The sequence below is a fragment of the Paramisgurnus dabryanus genome, chromosome 21 (assembly GCF_030506205.2).
Source record: "Paramisgurnus dabryanus chromosome 21, PD_genome_1.1, whole genome shotgun sequence".
In the NCBI taxonomy this organism is placed as follows: Eukaryota; Metazoa; Chordata; class Actinopteri; order Cypriniformes; family Cobitidae; genus Paramisgurnus; species Paramisgurnus dabryanus.
This window is the reverse complement of record NC_133357.1, coordinates 25,904,213-25,926,839: the sequence shown is the minus strand read 5'-3', so window position 1 is coordinate 25,926,839 and position 22,627 is coordinate 25,904,213. Positions and strand designations below refer to the sequence as shown.

At 38.0% G+C, this 22,627-nt stretch overlaps 1 protein-coding gene across 1 annotated transcript in view; it reads right to left on the bottom strand.

The window, feature by feature from the left end:
- tspan2b (tetraspanin 2b) overlaps positions 1-22,627 on the bottom strand; it is a 44,495-nt gene that overhangs the window by 14,085 nt on the left and 7,783 nt on the right. The window contains exon 2 of the mRNA XM_065286408.2: positions 3,780-3,879. Within this exon, the coding sequence (XP_065142480.1) occupies positions 3,780-3,879 (100 nt within the window). The remainder of the gene's footprint in view (positions 1-3,779; positions 3,880-22,627) is intronic.

Sequence of the window (22,627 nt, the reverse complement as noted above, 5' to 3'; positions counted from 1 at the left end):
GGAAGTCGACGCCATGTTTTTACAGTAGCCCTAAACGGACAAACTGCTCAATAGAGGGCGCTTCATCCCTACGTTGTCTCAGCCCGACAACAGGGTTGAGCTGTTGGTTGCAATTCACAATTTCACCACTAGTGCCACAAAAATGTACATACACTACCTTTAAGTTTTGAGTCAGTCACCAAAAATGTATTTTTCTCCTTGTCCAGTAGTCATGCTCATTCCTCTGGACACATAGTGTTATTTACACCAACTAAGTCACTTTAAAAAATATTGTAAACTGTAATAGTTATGAAAACCAGTGTGATAGTAAGTGTGACCACATCCTCTATCTTTCTGAATTGACAAGAGTCTTGCTTCAGGCTGGCAATATTTACACCGTTGCCACAGGAGCCTTGGAAAGGCTATTCTTTGTCATTGCAGACTCTGTGATCTGAAAGTTAGGTTTGCAAAACTTGTGTGTGCGTGTGCATGCAGGAAGCACGCTCGAATTGTTGTCACAGGATGTACTTTACCTAAAGAAGCCCTGATCTGTTAACTGTCAGCATGATGTGGCTTTATATGAAAGGATGAACGGAGCCAACATGATGTCGTAGCTTTATGAGAGATGATTTGTGTTGTGGATGCGTTGGTTAACTAGTCCACACTTGTGATTTTATAGAAATGAATTCCATTGAAAAAACTGAAATCACAACAAACTTCCTGGTAAAAATTTGTGATATAGATGGCCAAAAATGATTGTGTGGATGATGATGTAGGCATGGAATAAACTTTTAAAAACAATTATTTCTAAATTGATAAATTGGCAAAAATTGCAAAAAAGGTTACTTTAATGCTAATATGAAAAACAAGCATATAAGAAAACATATATTTTTAAACAGAAGCGTCATGCCCATTGAAACTGAGTGGGCACGCGCCCCCTCGGTTTTTTGAGCCACATGGATTTTGCATGCAATCTCAAAATCAAAGAAGCGTCCATTAATCTGTTACTTTCTTTTAATCTGTTTAATATGCACAATTTTATCAATTCTGTACTGCATCCTTGTCACTTTTCAGAGATTTTTGCCGTTTTGATAGTGTTTTGATCGTGTTACATTACTTTATTCTGGTGGCAGGCGCTGCAGTCAGTGCAGCCGCTGTTGCTTTTTGCTATCTAAGGAATTAAAATGTGTAAGAAACGCTCACAACATTTCCAAACCCCAGTACGGTAATGTGCAGTTAACCTCCTCTGTGTAGAAAATGTATGGTTTAAAATGTGACCGTCTCGACGTTATAATAGTAGAGATTTCTAGATTCATCTTGGTACAACGCCAAAGTTCGCCAGAGTTCACGGGGACGCGGAATCACACATGCTCACATATGAGGTATAATTTTATGAAAAAATCCATTCCTCTAATAATTTTATCTAAATCTTTTTATTTTAAATCATTATTGAACATTAAAATCAATCACGTGGCAATAGCTTATGTCATTTTCGTTGTTTGTATACTTTATGGATTTAAAATTACATTAATTTCATAGGATAATGCAGTTGTTGTGCAAAATGCATTAATGACACAATTAAATAAGTCATTAAACAAAACGTAAATAAACAAAACATGCCATTTCAGATGTAAATACGATGCCAATATGTCATTAATCCAATTGAATCGTTTTTGAAATAAAAGTTAGTCAACAGTTGTTTTATTTTGGAGGTTTTTGCATGAAGGCAGGGGCGCTCAGATTGTTAGAAATGTAAGTGCCATGGAAAAGACTGAAAGCTCTTTAATATTTTGTTTGATGTCTGTGCATGCACAAATTTCTGTGAGCTGTGCACACTGTGCCCCCTTAAAAAAAATTGGTGCATGACGCCCCTGTTTTTAAATATATTTGAAAATATATAAAAAAATTGCCAAAAAATATGTACTTTTTTGAACATTTTGTACATTTTGAGATTTAATTCAAAGTAAATACATTTAAAGCATTAAAATATATATATTTAGCCCTATATTTCAATCCAAAAAATATATTCACGTCGCATTGGATGTATAAAAAAACATAACAGTTTTAAAAAGGTTCAAATTAAATATATTTTCAACTTCAAAAATATAATTAACTTGTATTTAGCATATATTTAAACAGAGGCGGACACTACTTGAGTATTTTAAGTAAATTTACCAAGCATCTGTGCTTTATCAGAGTGTTTGTCTTGGGAAAAATTACTTTATTTTTTACTAAAAAAATGTTCAGTACATTCTAAACCATAGAATCATACTGTGTATTCCTTTTATATTGAATATTAAAATTTATTTAAAACCTTATTACATAAAATTGTGTAGTTTTACTTTTCTTGAGTACAAAAGTACTTTTTACTTAAGTAAAAGTAAAAAATACTAGATGTTTAATGTACTTAAATATTAAATATAAACCAAAAACTTGAAATTATGAAATGTAGTGGAGTAAAAATTATGATAATATGCTTTGGAATGTATGTTTTCCAACGAAAAACACTGATAAAATACGAATACTTAAAAATAAACTTTTATGTACTTTTAAGTAGTGTCCGCCTCTGTATTTAAAATATATTTAGGCAAAAAAAATTTGTTTTGCCATATGGGATATACAATTAGAAATGTATTTGCTTGCCCTTGAAGTATATTTTGGTTATAACTAAATATATTTCCAAATTCAAAAATATATTCAATTGAGCATAACATTCTACAAAATGTATTTAGCATATATTTAATATATATATTTTGGGCCAGAGGAATTTATTTTTTTGCCGTATGGGAGCATTGCATGACTGTGATAGCACTGAAAGTCCAGCAAGCAATTTTGAAAGGCATCTAATAGCTGACAAACACAGCCCAGATGTCTATGCTAAAACAGGGCAAAATATGGGCGGTCAGTGAAAATGTAATAGATGCCACATTTTCCCTCAGTGAATGATACGATTAAGTTATTGTGATTCTGTCAATATAAATGTTAATATGTATCTATGTATATTTGTATGAAGGCAGTGCTTGCATATGGCAAACAAGTTGTTAAGATTGTTTGTGAGGCCATAAAGTGATACTTTCGTTATGAGATATTGATGTGGGTTTAAGTCTTGCTCTTTCACACTGATGTCTCACTACAGCCTCAAGCACTAACAAGCCACAAATGAGGGTGATGTCATTGACTAAAACAGGCCTTGAGGAGGTTGTTTGAGGATAAGAATGCTTTCTGATGTCAGAAAAGGTTGTGTCCGCCACATGCAGCGTAACTAACAGTAAGTAAAGCAGTAATGTGAAAGTCCAAACATCACTTTTTGTCACAAATGTTATTGTAATTTTAGAAACAGACTATAATATTTAGTACAATGTTGCTGTTCATAACCATGTTTTCATGTAACTCCTACTTGTGTGTGAGATGCTCATTTGTTTCCAGATAAATATTGATAAAAGCATGAGATATTTTCAATCCAGGATGTATTATTTGTAATGCTTGTGGTTTTATTCATCTATGTACACCTTTAAAATGTCACTTCCTGTGACCAAACCACTCCAATGTGCATGAACTTTGATAAGAGGACATGGAAATGTTGCCACCCTGAGCAGCTAATAACTTTTCCATCCAGCACCAATAAACACAAAGAGTCTGTCTGTCTTTTCACAGTTCATTTTAGGACCTCTTTAAATAAGACAGGGTGTGGGACAAAAACAATATTTTCAACGTACGCATGTTTGAAGAAATGTAGCATTTTGTTTACTTTTACAAATAAATACACATCGTCTGTGAAACTAGTCAAGTTAACTGCTTACCGATAAAGAATGTAGCTGGTCCATTTTCCCCCAACAGAGAGACAGTATTTGTATCGAGTCTTAGCCAGAGTCCTACGGCCAGAACCAACGAACCCATCAGCTACAAGAGAAAGAAAAGAAAGGTACTTTACAACACCCAACTGAATTGGAGAAAGAATTACCCAAACATTTTTCCCATCCCCAGTATAGCATGAACTGCAACATTTTCTGAAAAGCTTAACTCATATTAACTTGTACTGTACCAGTATTTTGTTACGTAAGTGCACAGTTAGTAAGTAGGCTACACTTTAAGTGCACATACTCTAAGTAAAAGTGCACATATACTCCTAAAAAGTGTGCATACGCAGAAAGCGAACCTAGGGACGAGCAAGTAAAAAATTCGTTTTTTAGCTCTGTTTTTGCTTAAAAAACAAATATTATGGTAGGTACAAAATATTATGGTAATTGTTGATTGGAAATAAGTTGCTTAACTCTTTCCTCGCCATTGACAAGTTATTTTGTCAATTAAGAGGAAACGCTTCCATGCCAATGACGAGTTTTTACAGCAATCCGTATTTCCAACTTATAAAAGCCGGAAGTATTCCCTTTAGGCAAACAGTTCAAACTCCATTTATGTTTTGAAGATTGCTCTGAATCTGATCTGATGTTTATATTTTTAAAGAAGAACATTTTCTGGAAGGCATTAAACTTTTGTGAAAATTATAAAAAAATCCTGGAAGTGTTACAAACTTAGTGGTAACTAATTCTGCAAACGGTTAGCTGTATAATTTCGGCCTTGTTCCTTATTTATTTGTTAAACCATTTTTGTTCACTATTACACATTGTTATAAAGAAATTGGTATAGCAATATTTTAAAATCTAATTGCCTAATAATTGTGCACACATTATAAAAAAGTGTAATCCCCTAAAAGAGACAAGTCACGCTTTTGTAATAGCAAAACAAAATTTGGACTTACTTATTGTACCGTTATAATTTTCCAGGGTACAGAATGCGCCACAGTTGAAAATAGCTGATGCTTTTATCTATACACAACTTTTTTATCTATTTGTTTAAATATTATGTATGCAAGTTGCCTTTGCATGCTGTTCAGTTATTAAAGAAGTCTAAACTTTGCTGGAATGGGGATTGTTTATTTTATGTTGTTTGTGAAATTTGTACAATAAAAAGGTTGTGTATTATGACTGCAACTGTCATGCATTCTGATTATGTCACTATATTAAAATCTTAGTGTAATTTTTCTACAAAAAATCTAATTCAGTATTTCCTCTCTCAGTAGAAAATGTTTTTAACAACCAGTCATGCATGTCTCCTGCATGTTTGTGCAACTCTCACCCCTGATTACGGTCAGAGCAAGCACCCTCTTTCTTAAAGTTTCTGCTAATATGACAATATTAACAGCAAAAGAGTGTTCACGCTTCAATATGTTAAGCATAACATTATAACAAAATGCAGTACACTACTCTTTCCTGAAGTCAATTAAATAAAGGCAGTGTCATTTGACCGTTAAAACATGTTCTGTGTGATTGGTCCCTTAGCGGGTGACTTTGGGCACTTTTTCATTCACTCAATTGAGTTGACTTCTTTCCAGAGGTGGAAAAAGTAATAAAATATTGTACTCAAGTAAAAGTAAAGTTACTTTAATAATATTTTACTTAAGTAAAAGTAAAGTTACTTTAATAATATTTTACTTAAGTAAAAGTAAAGTTACTTGTCTAAAAATCTACTCAAGTAAAAGTAAAAAGTAACTCATTTTAAATTTACTCAGAGTAAAAGTTACTTTTTTACAGCGGGGAGAGGTGGAGGATTCTAGTAGAGTTCAAAAACGACATGGGGATATAAATCTCAAACTAGTTGTTTTTAATTGTAGGAACATCTTTACAATTAAAGTGCAATAACAAAAAGTTAATAAAATAAAAAGCTTTTTTAAACTAAGAAACATTTATGGAATTGTTTAATGATTTTTACATGTGAGTTAGGCACTTTTGAAGGTGGTCAGCAGCTAGTAAATACAATCACTATAGTAAGGTTGTAATTGATGTATTGCTGGTACATACATTATTTTATTAAACTATATATAGTTTAAATGAGCATATAATGAGATAAATGCCATGGCTATATACCTTTGACACGTTTATTGTCTTCTAGCTTCCCTGACCTGGGTACCTGATGTCAGACCTTTATTCTTCTTTCAATCTCTCTCTCTTCTCTCTCTTTCTCTCTCTCTCTCTGCAATGTCTAATGACCTGCGCATTCTCGAGGACGTTCTGAAGTTGTGTTTGACTTGACGCGAAGCTGCTAGACCTCGGAAGATAATGCGCATATATTAAAAACGCGTCGTGCAAATGAGCGGCAAAAACACGCTCTGCAATTTCGTACTCAAAAGCATGAATCCTACCTTTCATAGGAATGAAACATTTGCTTCGCGTCAGTGGAAAGTGGTCGCTTAAATTTGACCATGGGTTTCTTTCATAAGATTTGAACTGAGGCGGGTCTGCATTAGCGCGCGCCTGTCTCGTCCGTCTCCATGGTTCTTTTTGCGCGTCCCCACCCATCAATCATCAGTTGGGCGTCTTTTCACCTTGCTTTTTTTAAATATTTTTTTACTCAGTAACGGATATGATTTAAAATGTAGCGAAGTACAATACTTTAAACAAAACATACTTAAGTAAAAGTACAGATTTTAAAAACTACTCAAAAAAGAAAAAGTACACAAAAAACTACTCAATTACAGTAACGTGAGTAAATGTAATTCGTTACTTTCCACCTCTGCTTCTTTCAGTTGTGGCTTGAGGTGACATCTCTCCGGATGAGCACCGAACCTACCCCTATACGCTGTTTTTTATCCTACTCCCCAAACCTAACCCTAAACCCAACATTTCAGGGGATTTAGGCCATAGCTGTATCCGGTCTAGCCAGAACTGTTGTTTATTATCCTACTCCCCAAACCTAACCCTAAACCCAACATTTCAGAGGTTTTAGGCCGTAGTTGTATCCTATCTAGCCAGAACCGTTGTTTATTATCCTATTCCTACTCCACACCTAACCCTAAACCCAGCATTTCAAAGAATTTAGGCCATAGCAGTATCCTATCTAGCCAGAACCGCTGTTTTTTATCCTACTGCCCAAACCTAACCCTAAACCCAACATTTCAGGGGATTTAGGCCATAGCAGTATCCTATCTAGCCAGAATCGCTGTTTTTATCCTACTCCCCAAACCTAACCCTAAACCCAGCATTTCAGGGAATTTAGGCCGTAGCAGTATCCTATCTAGCAAGAACCGCTTTTTTTCTCCTACTGCCCAAACCTTACCCTAAACCCAACATTTCAGGGGATTTAGGCCTTAGCTGTATCCTATCTAGCCAGAACTGCTGTTTTTTTATTCTACTCCCCAAGCCTAACCCTAAACCCAACATTTCAGGGAATTTAGGCCATAGCAGTATCCCATCTCCCCAAGCCTAACCCTAAACCCAGCATTTCAGGGAATTTAGGCCGTAGCAGTATCCTATCTAGCCAGAACCGCTGTTTTTTCTCCTACTGCCCAAACCTAACCCTAAACCCAACATTTCAGGGGATTTAGGCCTTAGCTGTATCTTATCTAGCCAGAACTGCTGTTTTTTTATTCTACTCCCCAAGCCTAACCCTAAACCCAGCATTTCAGGGAATTTAGGCCGTAGCATTATCCTATCTAGCCAGAACCGCTGTTTTTTATCCTACTCCCCAAACCTAACCCTAAACCCAACATTTCAGGGGATTTAGGCCGTAGCTGTATCCGGTCTAGCCAGAACTGCTGTTTATTATCCTACTCCCCAAACCTAACCCTAAACCCAACATTTCAGAGGTTTTAGGCCGTAGTTGTATCCTATCTAGCCAGAACCGTTGTTTATTATCCTATTCCTACCTCACACCTAACCCTAAACCCAGCATTTCAAAGAATTTAGGCCATAGCAGTATCCTATCTAGCCAGAATCGCTGTTTTTATCCTACTCCCCAAACCTAACCCTAAACCCAGCATTTCAGGGAATTTAGGCCGTAGCTGTATCCTATCTAGCCAGAACCGCTGTTTTTTATCCTACTGCCCAAACCTAACCCTAAACCCAACATTTCAGGGGATTTAGGCCTAAGCTGTATCCTATCTAGCCAGAACTGCTGTTTTTTTATTCTACTCCCCAAGCCTAACCCTAAACCCAGCATTTCAGGGAATTTAGGCCATAGCAGTATCCCATCTCCCCAAGCCTAACCCTAAACCCAGCATTTCAGGGAATTTAGGCCGTAGCAGTATCCTATCTAGCCAGAACCGCTGTTTTTTCTCCTACTGCCCAAACCTAACCCTAAACCCAACATTTCAGGGGATTTAGGCCTTAGCTGTATCTTATCTAGCCAGAACTGCTGTTTTTTATTCTACTCCCCAAGCCTAACCCTAAACCCAGCATTTCAGGAAATTTAGGCCGTAGCAGTATCCTATCTAGCCAGAACCGCTGTTTTTTATCCTACTGCCCTAACCTAACCCTTAACCCAACATTTCAGGGGATTTAGGCCATAGCTGTATCCTATCTAGCCAGAACCGTTGTTTATTATCCTACTGCCCAAACCTAACCCTAAACACAACATTTCAGGGGATTTAGGCCTTAGCTGTATCCTATCTAGCCAGAACCGCTGTTTTTTATCCTACTCCCCAAACCTAACCCTAAACCCAACATTTCAGGGGATTTAGGCCTTAGCTGTATCCTATCTAGCCAGAACCGCTGTTTTTATCCTACTCCCCAAACCTAACCCTAAACCCAACATTTCAGGGGATTTAGGCCTTAGCTGTATCCTATCTAGCCAGAACCGCTGTTTTTTATCCTACTCCCCAAACCTAACCCTAAACCCAACATTTCAGGGGATTTAGGCCTTAGCTGTATCCTATCTAGCCAGAACCGTTGTTTATTATCCTACTGCCCAAACCTAACCCTAAACACAACATTTCAGGGGATTTAGGCCTTAGCTGTATCCTATCTAGCCAGAACCGCTGTTTTTTATCCTACTCCCCAAACCTAACCCTAAACCCAACATTTCAGGGGATTTAGGCCGTAGCTGTATCCGGTCTAGCCAGAACTGCTGTTTATTATCCTACTCCCCAAACCTAACCCTAAACCCAACATTTCAGAGGTTTTAGGCCGTAGTTGTATCCTATCTAGCCAGAACCGTTGTTTATTATCCTATTCCTACCTCACACCTAACCCTAAACCCAGCATTTCAAAGAATTTAGGCCATAGCAGTATCCTATCTAGCCAGAATCGCTGTTTTTATCCTACTCCCCAAACCTAACCCTAAACCCAGCATTTCAGGGAATTTAGGCCGTAGCTGTATCCTATCTAGCCAGAACCGCTGTTTTTTATCCTACTGCCCAAACCTAACCCTAAACCCAACATTTCAGGGGATTTAGGCCTAAGCTGTATCCTATCTAGCCAGAACTGCTGTTTTTTTATTCTACTCCCCAAGCCTAACCCTAAACCCAGCATTTCAGGGAATTTAGGCCATAGCAGTATCCCATCTCCCCAAGCCTAACCCTAAACCCAGCATTTCAGGGAATTTAGGCCGTAGCAGTATCCTATCTAGCCAGAACCGCTGTTTTTTCTCCTACTGCCCAAACCTAACCCTAAACCCAACATTTCAGGGGATTTAGGCCTTAGCTGTATCTTATCTAGCCAGAACTGCTGTTTTTTATTCTACTCCCCAAGCCTAACCCTAAACCCAGCATTTCAGGAAATTTAGGCCGTAGCAGTATCCTATCTAGCCAGAACCGCTGTTTTTTATCCTACTGCCCTAACCTAACCCTTAACCCAACATTTCAGGGGATTTAGGCCATAGCTGTATCCTATCTAGCCAGAACCGTTGTTTATTATCCTACTGCCCAAACCTAACCCTAAACACAACATTTCAGGGGATTTAGGCCTTAGCTGTATCCTATCTAGCCAGAACCGCTGTTTTTTATCCTACTCCCCAAACCTAACCCTAAACCCAACATTTCAGGGGATTTAGGCCTTAGCTGTATCCTATCTAGCCAGAACCGCTGTTTTTATCCTACTCCCCAAACCTAACCCTAAACCCAACATTTCAGGGGATTTAGGCCTTAGCTGTATCCTATCTAGCCAGAACCGCTGTTTTTTATCCTACTCCCCAAACCTAACCCTAAACCCAACATTTCAGGGGATTTAGGCCTTAGCTGTATCCTATCTAGCCAGAACCGTTGTTTATTATCCTACTGCCCAAACCTAACCCTAAACACAACATTTCAGGGGATTTAGGCCTTAGCTGTATCCTATCTAGCCAGAACCGCTGTTTTTTATCCTACTCCCCAAACCTAACCCTAAACCCAACATTTCAGGGGATTTAGGCCTTAGCTGTATCCTATCTAGCCAGAACCGCTGTTTTTATCCTACTCCCCAAACCTAACCCTAAACCCAACATTTCAGGGAATTTAGGCCATAGCAGTATCCCATCTCCCCAAGCCTAACCCTAAACCCAGCATTTCAGGGAATTTAGGCCGTAGCAGTATCCTATCTAGCCAGAACCGCTGTTTTTTCTCCTACTGCCCAAACCTAACCCTAAACCCAACATTTCAGGGGATTTAGGCCTTAGCTGTATCTTATCTAGCCAGAACTGCTGTTTTTTATTCTACTCCCCAAGCCTAACCCTAAACCCAGCATTTCAGGAAATTTAGGCCGTAGCAGTATCCTATCTAGCCAGAACCGCTGTTTTTTATCCTACTGCCCTAACCTAACCCTTAACCCAACATTTCAGGGGATTTAGGCCATAGCTGTATCCTATCTAGCCAGAACCGTTGTTTATTATCCTACTGCCCAAACCTAACCCTAAACACAACATTTCAGGGGATTTAGGCCTTAGCTGTATCCTATCTAGCCAGAACCGCTGTTTTTTATCCTACTCCCCAAACCTAACCCTAAACCCAACATTTCAGGGGATTTAGGCCTTAGCTGTATCCTATCTAGCCAGAACCGCTGTTTTTATCCTACTCCCCAAACCTAACCCTAAACCCAACATTTCAGGGGATTTAGGCCTTAGCTGTATCCTATCTAGCCAGAACCGCTGTTTTTTATCCTACTCCCCAAACCTAACCCTAAACCCAACATTTCAGGGGATTTAGGCCTTAGCTGTATCCTATCTAGCCAGAACCGCTGTTTTTTATCCTACTCCCCAAACCTAACCCTAAACCCAACATTTCAGGGGATTTAGGCCTTAGCTGTAACCTATCTTACCAGAACCGCTGTTTTTTATCCTACTGCCCAAACCTAACCCTAAACACAACATTTCAGGGGATTTAGGCCTTAGCTGTATCCTATCTAGCCAGAACCGCTGTTTTTTATCCTACTCCCCAAACCTAACCCTAAACCCAACATTTCAGGGGATTTAGGCCTTAGCTGTAACCTATCTAACCAGAACCGCTGTTTTTTATCCTACTGCCCTAACCTAACCCTAAACACAACATTTCAGGGGATTTAGGCCATAGCTGTATCCTATCTAGCCAGAACCGTTGTTTATTATCCTAAACCTACCCCACACCTAACCCTAGACCCAACATTTCAGGGGATTTAAGCCATAGCTGTATCCTATCTAGCCAGAACCGCTGTTTTTATCCTACTCCCCAAACCTAACCCTAAACCCAACATTTTAGGGGATTTAGGCCTTAGCTGTATCCTATCTAGCAAGAACCTGACGAGATTCTCTACCTATGAGAAAGTTAAAGTCTACATGTTCATTTTAAGGACTTAAGATTGTTACATTAAAATTATTTTGAAATTTCACTTGAACACACGCACACGCAAAAAAATACACTACAAAGTAAAGCCAGCGCATGATGAAGTAAAATTAATTTGTTTTATTTAATTTTATATCTAAAATAAAATAATAATGATGAAAAATGGTTTAATCATGACTTACATGGTTCTTTTTTTCATAAATAAATCACAACTTTAATCCTACAATTTTAAAACGGAATAAACAAGTGGGTACATGACAACTACTCAATGTATGATTGAACCCAGAATCGAATCTTGGACAAGTGCCACCACCAGCGGCAATATATCCATTAGCTGGGCGTCCCTGTTCAGTACTCTTAAATGTCAAAACAACATCTCTGAGATGTCAGAAGGACAAAGAAGATCTAAAAGGCCAGAAAAATCTTATTACACATCCATAAAGATGATGCAAGGCCAGCAAGAGTTTCCTCACCATCTGCTGTCTCTAACAGCTGTCATTTAACATAACCCCCATGCAGGTGTCATAACCCTCAACCGCTCAGTAACCCCACTGAACTGTAATATCATCCAAGGGCTTTGCCCCACCCTGAGTCCCTTCCAATCATTACAGTGTCCTTTGGGCATAAGAGCTTATCTGCTGTTTGTCTGCAAATGATACACTCTGATATAGAAGACATTAAGCATTGTGTGTCTGGTTTACATCAACTAATTTGATGTTTCTATACTGCTTAATATATACACATACTCTGTTTCATTAGCTAATAATGTATTGCATGATGTGTATTGTAATATATTGTTCATTCAGAATGCAACATGATTAATACATGAGGAAGCATATCCTTCAGGAAGTTATACACTCCATCAAACCATTTCCCTAATCAGTTTTATCAGATTTATTGCTATAGCACTTTCCACAAATTAGCATTAGTCCAAAGCACATCTACAGTAAATAAATATTAATACAGGCAGTAGATATAAAAGCTTTTCAAACTCATGGTAGTATTGCAAAACAGATCTACATAGATTTGCAATACTAAGTGCCAAAACAATAGTTTGTAGGTTTGCATTCAGATCATTTTATCCGTAGTGTTATTAAACAAGCATGTTTATAATTTTTGTCATTGAACCCCCACAAAAAAACCACGCTGATAAAAATGTGTACCTTGTAATCCACTGCAAGTCACTTTGGATAAATGTGTCTGCCAAATGTGTAATTGACGCTTTGGGAACGCCTTTGCATGACGTGTCTGAAGTACGTATGTAGATTCAGTCTAATGGAAGGGACAGACTTCAAGGGTGGGATAATGTAGGACCCAGGAAGCTATAAAAGGGGCGTACAGCCAAGCCGGCTTAAACTTAAAAGTGACATTTCATAAGAGTTTTTTAAGATGTCAAATAAATCTTTGTTGTCCCCAGAGTACATAATTGAAGTTCTAGCTAAACATTTTTGGGTGTGTCCTTTTAAAAGCAAATGAGCTGATATCTGCACTAAATGGCAGTGCCGTGGTTGGATAATACCGCCCCTCAATCTCTTTCTGACATCACAGGGGGAGACACATTTCAATGACCTATGTTTTCACATGCTTGCAGAGAATGGTTTACCAAAACTAAGTTACTGGGTTGATCTTTTCACATTTTTTAGGATGATACAAGCACTGGGGACCCAATTATAGCACTTAAACATGGAAAAAGTTTGAATTCTGATTTTTAAAGGAACAGTATGTAAGAAATTTATGTCAATTAATCATAAAAAGACCCTGATATGTCATTAGACATTAAGAAATCATTTTCATTTCATATACTTATATCACTGACAACAGTAGTCTGGCCAGGATATTGTCATTTAAAAAGTGGAGTTGCAGCCCTCAACTGATGTTTATGTTGTCATTTTGTGTATTGGCCACCAGTTGTGTCATTGCAGTACCAGTTTTAGCCACAAGTTTTGTGATTGCAATACCAGTTTTGGCCACAATCCTACATACTGTTCCTTTAACTGTGCCAAAGCGAGGCAAGACAGGGATATAGGGAGTATGGCAGGGAGATGCAGTGTCTCATTTCCTTCTCTGGGAACCTTGGTTACGTTAACCATGTTAACATTCTGAACTTTCAACGCTGGCCTGATTCAAAAGACGTAAGTCTAGAATGAGCATGAGACGTCATCTTTTTTGGGTGGTGCATGCTGGGCAATGCTTTTTCTCTGCTGTGCTCTATATGAAGTTGAAGGCTGTGGGAAGTGCCCACAACTGAAAAGTTATATAATGCCTGCGACTGAAACCTCTAGATGACCAGGTTAACAAAATCGCTAAAGAGACCTGAATTAGGAAGTGTGGCATCAAGCAGGAGGGTTTTAACTAATGGTTTAATGTCATTCAAATTGAGCCACACCCTCTGCGGCCACCAAAGTAGACATAGACCGCACAATAGCTCTAGTGGTTGCCCTGGGACCCCTTAGAGAAACATCCGTGGCTCTACAGAGCTCCCTAATCTTTTTGGGACTTTTATCCTCTCCATAAATCTCAAAGCCAATCAGCTTGGTAAACCTGCAGAATGGACAATGTATGCAGGCAGGCACCAGCCTGATCTGCCGAAACAAACGCTGTACCCACTAAGGTCGATGTGGTTCTACATGGCTTAGTGGGATGCGTGGGAGGCTTTAATGATGATGCTGCGGAGGAGACAGAGAGCTCGCAAGCGTCTGTTCCACTTCGGGCATTGCCGCATAACCATTTCCTCTCAGCTCCAGCAGTTTGGAATAAAGCTGGGACTGAGGAGTAAACACATGGGCTGAATAGGGATTTGACTAGGACTTCGACATCTCGCTGTGGAGATCCTGGAGAAAAAGAAGGCTTTAACGAGAAGGCATGGATTCGGTCTTTAAAAACCACTCGTCCAGCTTGTTCTGGGAATGGGTGGTTTTAGACTCAGCGGGATATTTAATATGCAGCAGCTCAACAGCAAGAGTCATAACCTCCTTAACAAGGTGCAAATCAACCTCCTCCAACCTCCTCAGAGCCGGATAGCTGCAACGATGGGCACTCGCTCCGGGCAGGAGAAACTCCAGCATGGGCTCCTGAGGCCGGTGAGAAAGGACTGGAAGTAGCGGGAGAGGGCTGAAAAGGACAGAATCCATCTCCAACTCTTCTGCTTTATCCATCTGGGAACCCCAGGACAATGGACGCCGCCCTGCCTCGACAAGAGCGGTACCCAAGCCCCGGCCTTTACAAGGTCTGTTGTTCATTTAAAAGAGCAACAAATAGGATTGGAGCTTGCACAGTGGCAACCTCTCTCAATGCCGACAGTCAGCTCCCTCAAGATGCTCCACATCCAAACAGCAGACACAGAAATCTTGTGTATCCTTACCTGCAACAAAGCGAGAGCAAGGAGGAACACACCTCTCAAATTTCTCTACCATCTGCCATATTAACTTGAACTGAACTTCAACTACACACGCACTTGCTGAAAGCAAGGAAGCTAAAGCCAGCTTGGCTGGACGCTCCTTTTGTCCTGCCTATGACGTCCATCCCTTTCATTGGACTGATTCTATATATATGCTTCAGATGCGCCACGCAGAGGCGTTTCCAAATCGTTACTTCGGCGACGCAGCGCAAGTTCTCTCGAAAGAGAACTGGTATCATATGAAACCCAACATGCCATTCCACCTTATATGGCCAAAATTCCTGAGAAAAACAGGAAATTATAATTTACTAAACCGGTTTAGTATTATTTGGACTCCATATTTACTCCTTATTGTCTTATTCTTTGGTTGGTTCTCGATAACGTTATGTGTATATTTGCCTGTCATCTGTGGATTAAAGTTCTATGTTTAATACGTGTCGTCCTCCTCGTCTATCGTACATCCCGTGACAGAATACAGTAAAAAATATTTTTCAATTTGAAGCAACTGTCTTTCATGCCAGATGAGTAAGAAAAGCGAGACTTGAGAGTTGAGGCCAGTTTCCACTCTTAAAATTGTCTGGTGGGTCAATTTCTACTTTAGTTGCTTTACATGTATGGAAAGAAGTTTTATTGAATGTTTTATGGTGTCTTTAAATAGACCATTTTATGACACATTTTATGTAAAATGCATATCTGGAACAAAAGCGGTTTTAATTTCTGGTAAAAAAAGAACCAAGCAATGATTAAAGTACCAGACAGTTCTTTGATGGCTTTGAGTGGACAGCTGAACACACTGTAAACTCATCTCACATGTAGTGTAAGTTCATTTTATATTTGAAAGAGGTTTTCGTAAACAAAAACAATTAGGTTGAAAAAAATGTTAAAAAGTGGAACATTTAATACAGAGACATGAAACAAAAAAAAACTGAGAAGAAAAAGAAGGAAATAAAGAATCACTCTATTGAAATTCAGGAAAAGCTGATTCGATCTCCTAGCAGAAAACTTTGAGCTATGGAAAGTTTTCAAGCTTAAAAGTGTTCATGTGGTTTACTTAAAGGTGCATTGTGTAACTTTTAAAATGATGTCTTGACAGAAATGCAATTTTATATACATAATTATATTATGAACGTATATACACCTGAACGTATGTATAGAGCAGAATATCAAACCCAGTTTCACAGAGTTGTGTGGTAGTGGCGCAGGGTGTGAAAATTGTGCAAGAGATATAAAGTGTATAAAGACCTTACATAATGAACTGTATTGTTTTGATTACTTTGACATGGACCGTTTTTGTACATGCACCACGGGTCCCCTTTCAGTACATGGACGTTGTCATTTCCCACGGCGATGTTTCTATCTGTTCTATAGAGAGCATTTTGTCACTACGTTGTCTCAGACAATGACATGTTGACACGTCCTGTGGCGGATACCATAGCTTTACTAATAGGCGGAAATCCCGGGGGGGTCGGGGGGGACAGGACCCCCCCATCTGAGGGTTGTCCCCCCTTAAAATATAATTAAAATATGTGTATTGAAAATATTTTAATGATTGATAATACTTAAAATAGTTGTGTAAGAAGTAAAACAATACAAATGCAAATGGAGCACCAACAAAAAACGTTGTAAACATTTGGATTCCCCCCTCCCTTGCCTCACAGTGGTTTGGTCCACTGCCAGCACCACACAGTCGGGTGGTTGAGAAGTGTACGGAGCTGACGCGTTAATCAGCTATATCCCTCGTTTCCCATCACTTATCAGTTTATCCTCATATGTTTTAAAACGGAACTATTTGGACATATAAACATGAACATATTTCGTTTTATGAAAACAGGAGCAGATAAACGAACAAGAAAACATTTTTATGCATTCATGCAGAGGTGAGGCAGAGGTGAAAGTAACAAATTACATTTACTCACGTTACTGTAATTGAGTTTTTTTTTTGTGTACTTTTACTTTTTTTGAGTAGGTTTAAAATCTGTACTTTTACTTTTACTTAAGTTTGTTTTGTTTAAAGTATTGTACTTCGCTACATTTTAAATCATATCCGTTACTGAGTAAAAAATAAAATAAAAAAGCAAGGTGATAAAGAAGCGCCACGGATGATTGATTGATGGGCGGGGGAAAAAAAGAGCCATGGAGAGGGAAGAGACAGGCGTGGGCTAATGCAGACCCCTGGCCATTGACGCGAATCGATTGTTTCATTCAGGTAGGATTCATGCTCTTGGTACGGAATTGCCACAGGGTATTTACCGCTAATTTGCACGACGCGTTTTTAATACATGCGCATTATCCTTCGAGGTCTAGCAGCTTTGCGTCAAGTCAAACAACTTAAGAACGTCCTCGGGAATGCGCAGGTCATTAGACATTGCAGAGAGAGAGCGAGAGAGCGAGAGAGAGAGAGAGTGAAAGACCACAGGTACACAGGTATGGGAAGCTAGAATACAATAAACGTGTAAAGGATAAAAGTATATGGCACTCATCTCATTATATGCTCATTTAAACTAGGTATATAGTTTAATAAAATAATGTATGTTACCAGCAATACATCAACTACAACCTTACTATAGTGATTGTATTTACTAGCTGCTGACCTCATATTATTTTTGCTTCAAAAGTGCATAACTCACTTGTAAAAATCATTAAATAATTCCATAAATGTTTCTTGGTTATAAAAAAGCTTTTTGATCTATTAACTTTTTGTTATTGCAATTTAATTGTAAAGATGTTCCTACATTTAAAAACAACTAGTTTGAGATTTATATTCCCTTGTCGTTTTTGAACTTTACTAGAATCCTCCACCTCTACCGGCTGTAAAAAAGTAACTTTTACTCTGAGTAAAATTAAAATGACTTACTTTTACTTGAGCAGATTTTTAGACATTTAAGTAAAATATTATTAAAGTAACTTAACTTTTACTTAAGTAGAATATTTAATTAGTCTTTCCACCTCTGCATTCATGTGTATTAAAATTAAATTTGCGTCCGTTCATAGAGAAAGAGAAACGTTTTCTATCTGTACACATTTCCTTGCAAGTACAATTTTGTCTGTATTATTGGTGTCCCCTCCAAAAATTGTTCTTGAAAAATGTTGTTTATTGTCGCCCCTGGCTTTACTATGCGTTTTGAAAGGGAGGGGTCAGTGATGCTTTAATTAGGGAGATAGCAACATTCTGTAGCTACCATTGGAAAACGGTCAACTTGGCAAGCCTACGTCGCCTCAGCCAATCACATTGATCAGTGACATTAGTGGTGGGCGTTCAGAGTGTAACGACATTCAGTTACAGTTTAAGTTTTACCTATGCCTTCTCCTATAAAACATAATTTGAATTACAGTTAAACCTAAATATAATTTTCAGCAAAAGTACTGTTTATTGTAAAACATGTTAGGAACATGAAGAATAAACTTATAATAATACGTATAATAATAATACGTTTTTTATTTATTTATGGATTTGGCAGAAGCTTTTATCCAAAGCGACTTACAGTGCATTACAAGCTATACATTTTTAGCAATATTTGTGTTCCCTGTGTTCAAACCCTTGACCTTTTGCGCTGCAAACGCAATGCTCTACAAACGCAATGCTCTACCACTGAGCTATACAGGAACATACATGAACATTTTTCCTCACAAAGGTGGTTTATTCAGCTCACTTTTCAGTTCGGGCAGCCCGCCTAAGCTGGGAAACCCTACCGCCTTAACTAGGTCGTTCAAAAAAAAAGGCTGTCAAGTGCATCTCGAAAAATAGCGCAGACGCTCTTCACACCGCGAGTGGGCACGCTAACCACACAGCCGAAATGAGAAAGATGTGGTCTGGACCGTCACTGTCTGGAGGATAACTAGCCAGTTGATAAACATCTCGGAGAATAGCACGGACGCGCTTTACCCCACTAGTGTGCCTGAGAGCCACGCGGCCGAAATAAGATAAAGACGTGGTCCGTCATGTCTGGAGGATAGCCAGTTGATAAAACGCGTGTCCGTGAGAACTGTAAGTGGACTTATGTTTTGGGTTTATTTAAGCCTGTTATTGTATTAGTCTATAGTTCTTATAACTTTAAAGTAAGTTAGCTGGTGATTTTGTTGTTTGAACAATCTGCTAGCTAGGTTTCACGTGCCTGTTTAGATATAATTGTTGAGCGCTCTTGCTCACGTTATTTATGTGCATTATTTACATGCTAGTAGTTACACTCCTTTAAGATAATGTCATTAATAGTGGGAAAAATCAGTTTTTACAATTTTTGCGCTATCTATCATCATTCGCCAGACGTTCTACAACATCTGCTTTAGTTTGTGTTTATTAACCCTTTAGTTTCACTAAACATCACGCAGCTTTTCCCGTTAGAGGTAAAAACATTTAATTCATAATCTAGTATGTGTTCATTTTCTGTCATAGTTTCTTCAAAATTAAGTTTTATTTAAAAATATGTTTCAAATAAAAATATTTTAATTTTCATCATAATGCGTACGCCCCGCCCCACCCCCCGTCCAACCCTACCATCTTAACTAACAAATTTTCTGTGGGAAACTCTGTCCTCCATTGCCTTTCATTCAAAGAAAACAGTCTCTCCTTTCCTGCTTACTGCAGCGTTATGCGTTTTTATCATAGACTGTAAAAAAAGATGGACGACGCCTGTTCGCTCTCTTCCATTGGTGAAAAGTGAAGCCGCCAGTGTCCCAATACGGCGCTGACATCTTGGGTCTTGAGTCTGCGCAGTAGCGATTTCGGGACCAGTCATGCGCAGTAGTGGGCAGGAAGTGAAGCCGCGAAATCAAAACCCTTGGTTGGTTTTTATGCTAAGCTTCCAGGCTTCCCTAAAGGGGCATTGGAGAGGTAAGCCGTGGACTGAGCCATTGGTTACAATTCACAGTCTCACCGCTAGATGCTGCTAAAAATCCACACAGTGGACCTTTAACTTCCAATTAGTACAATGAAAGGGTGCGCTACCCTTTCAAAAAGTGCACATTTGTACGTAAAGATTGCATAGTAATATCTCAAAGGTACATATTGGTACCAAATGTTTGAATATCTGTACCTACATGGTACACATTAGATCCTTTTGTCAAGGGTACTTGCCTGGTGACAGCTGTTGTTCCTCTTGTTTCAGAGTATAGCACATTAGCTTAAAGCTGTTTACACAATGAAAAACAATAGCAAAAAGCTATTTTTAATGTTACACTATTAGTTAACAGGAACATGAAAAGAAGAAAATATTATTAAGAATGTTTCTTCTGTAGATTGGCAAAAGACGCATATAGAACATACTAAATATCTCAGTTCACAACAAAAAACTAAACCAAACATGCAAACAAAATAAACAAAATCACACCAACAAAAATAAACAAAATATCACCATTCTAGTCTAAAGAAAACCCTGGAATACCACATAAATACCACATACTGTATATAAATATAGTAATCTCCTAACATGTACCACCAAAGCACTTATAGAACATAAAGACTTTCTCGTAGTTATAATTACATACAGTATTACTACAGCAGATGAGAGTATGATATGATTTATTATAAGAGGAAAAACAGAACAGAGCCAGTGAGAAAGAGATCTATTGTCAGTTGCTCAGGGGTGCGGTTAGAGTATCAAGGGACTCTCATAGACATTATGTTGTTTCCTACCACCTGCTGCTTCTGCTTTGTGTAAATGTTGTGTATCTCATTGCATAGGTCTTATTTTACAGGCTAAAACCTACTGTGTGATTTAGCAAACCACCTGTCCAATTTTGTCAATTTGAGTGAGTCAGTAAAACAGCAAAATCTCTTACATACACACACAACATATTGCAACATCCTATAAATTCTAAATATAAAATCCTAAATATTTTCAATTAAAATAATAAAATAAATAAATAAATGAATAAATAAAATATTCCTATAAGCATTGTGTCTGGTTTTCATTAAACATGTCTACGATAAAGTTAACACCCAGGGTCAACATGTCAACATTTATAGATGTGATAACGCAGTTATGAATATATTTAATATACGTCAATTTACCTAAGCCAAGGTATGGCGACTCTGGTGACGTCATTCAATCTTACTACCTAGACATGACAGTATCATTTGTTTAATTTTAATTATTTCCTGACCCTGTCATACATGCTGGTGCAAAAACCATGCTCAGATATCAAAAAAGCATGGGAGCAACATGGGAGCAATTTGCAAACATGCATGCCAATTAAATTAATCAAAAGGTTATCCAAAGACCTCATAGGGTTAATGCTTATCCCAGACTGAAGATGTAGTTTTGAGTGCTGAAAGTTACAGTATATTATCCGAATATAAACCAGGGTCATTTATCATGAAAGATTAAGGAAAGCTGGATTCTTCTTTAAAATTTATTTCTTTTAGAAAGGAAAAGTAGTCAATGCAAATAGGCTAGTACAGAAGAGATATGATCTCTTTTCCTAGTTTGCACTGAAATCAAGTGAAGCTATAACCAAATGTATTTATTTTTTTAAGTGTATAGCTTGTAAGGCCATTATAAAGTCAAATACAAGAGCTCACTAGAAAACATCAGTGGCCACAATTCATTAATCTGCTCATCAAAATCATTGAAGAACAAAAAAATGCCCCAAAATACCAAGGAGGAGGGCCAAACATTTGTATATTTTTCTAATTTTTGCAGGAAAAAATAACTTCCCAAGTTTCAATAAAAACCTTTTTGTTAAATCACAGTGTGCATGTGGGGTTGGATATGGAGTATGTTCACATCTTCTTTGTTTTTGCTTTGTTTGATCCTTTCTGACCTCACACACTTATGTTTTTCAGTGTTATTAATAATTAATGATGCTCTTAGATTTAACATGCATCATGAAAATGTGGCTTACTTTCAACTGACAGTCAAAGACAAGACATTTTCTATTTTCTATTTGACTTATAAAATATGCAATGTGTATAAAAAGTGCAACACTGCTATTTAATCATAGATATTGTGGAATATTATATAATATTGTATACTGTCTAAAGATTTTTTTCTTTTACTGGCTTTCAGATTTCTGCTATTAAAATAAGTAATTATAAAAGTAAATAATATAAGTAATGTTATAATAAATATTGTATTATATTTTTTAATGAAAAGAAAAAAACCTGTTTGTATAAATTAGGGCTGTCACAATGATTAAATAATAGTTTCATCGTGATTGTTTGACCTCATCGTGATGATTTCAGATCACCACAATGATTGCACATCTCTCTAAAAAACACAAGGGGAGCTGTAGCGCCTGTATAAATGTGACAGTATCAGATGGCGTTCCTTAACTGACACTGTAATGCGCTACATTGCAAAGCCATTTAATAGACCCCTTCAAAGTTCACGTCACGGGCAGTTCCCACTACGCATGTCGGGGTCAGAAAAGTAATTACAGCAGATTGAGGTGCGTATTATTCGGTATCGTCAAAAATGCCTACTTGGGTCGTGGGCTTTGAAAATCGCACCAGGTCTGCCGTTAAGTTTTTCGGGATTCCTGCAGAATCTCAAAAAGAAAAAATACAACATCTGTGATCGCAAGCAATTAAACGTGCAGACTGGGACAATGCAAAGATCAGAGAGGCTTGTGTTTGTAGTGCTCACTTCATTTCAGGCAAGTCATCATTTTTTAGCCCTGTTAGATTAAACTAGAAAGCCTAAATGGTATGAACAGTTTGACCCCATGCTGCGTGCACACCTGATAGTCATTCA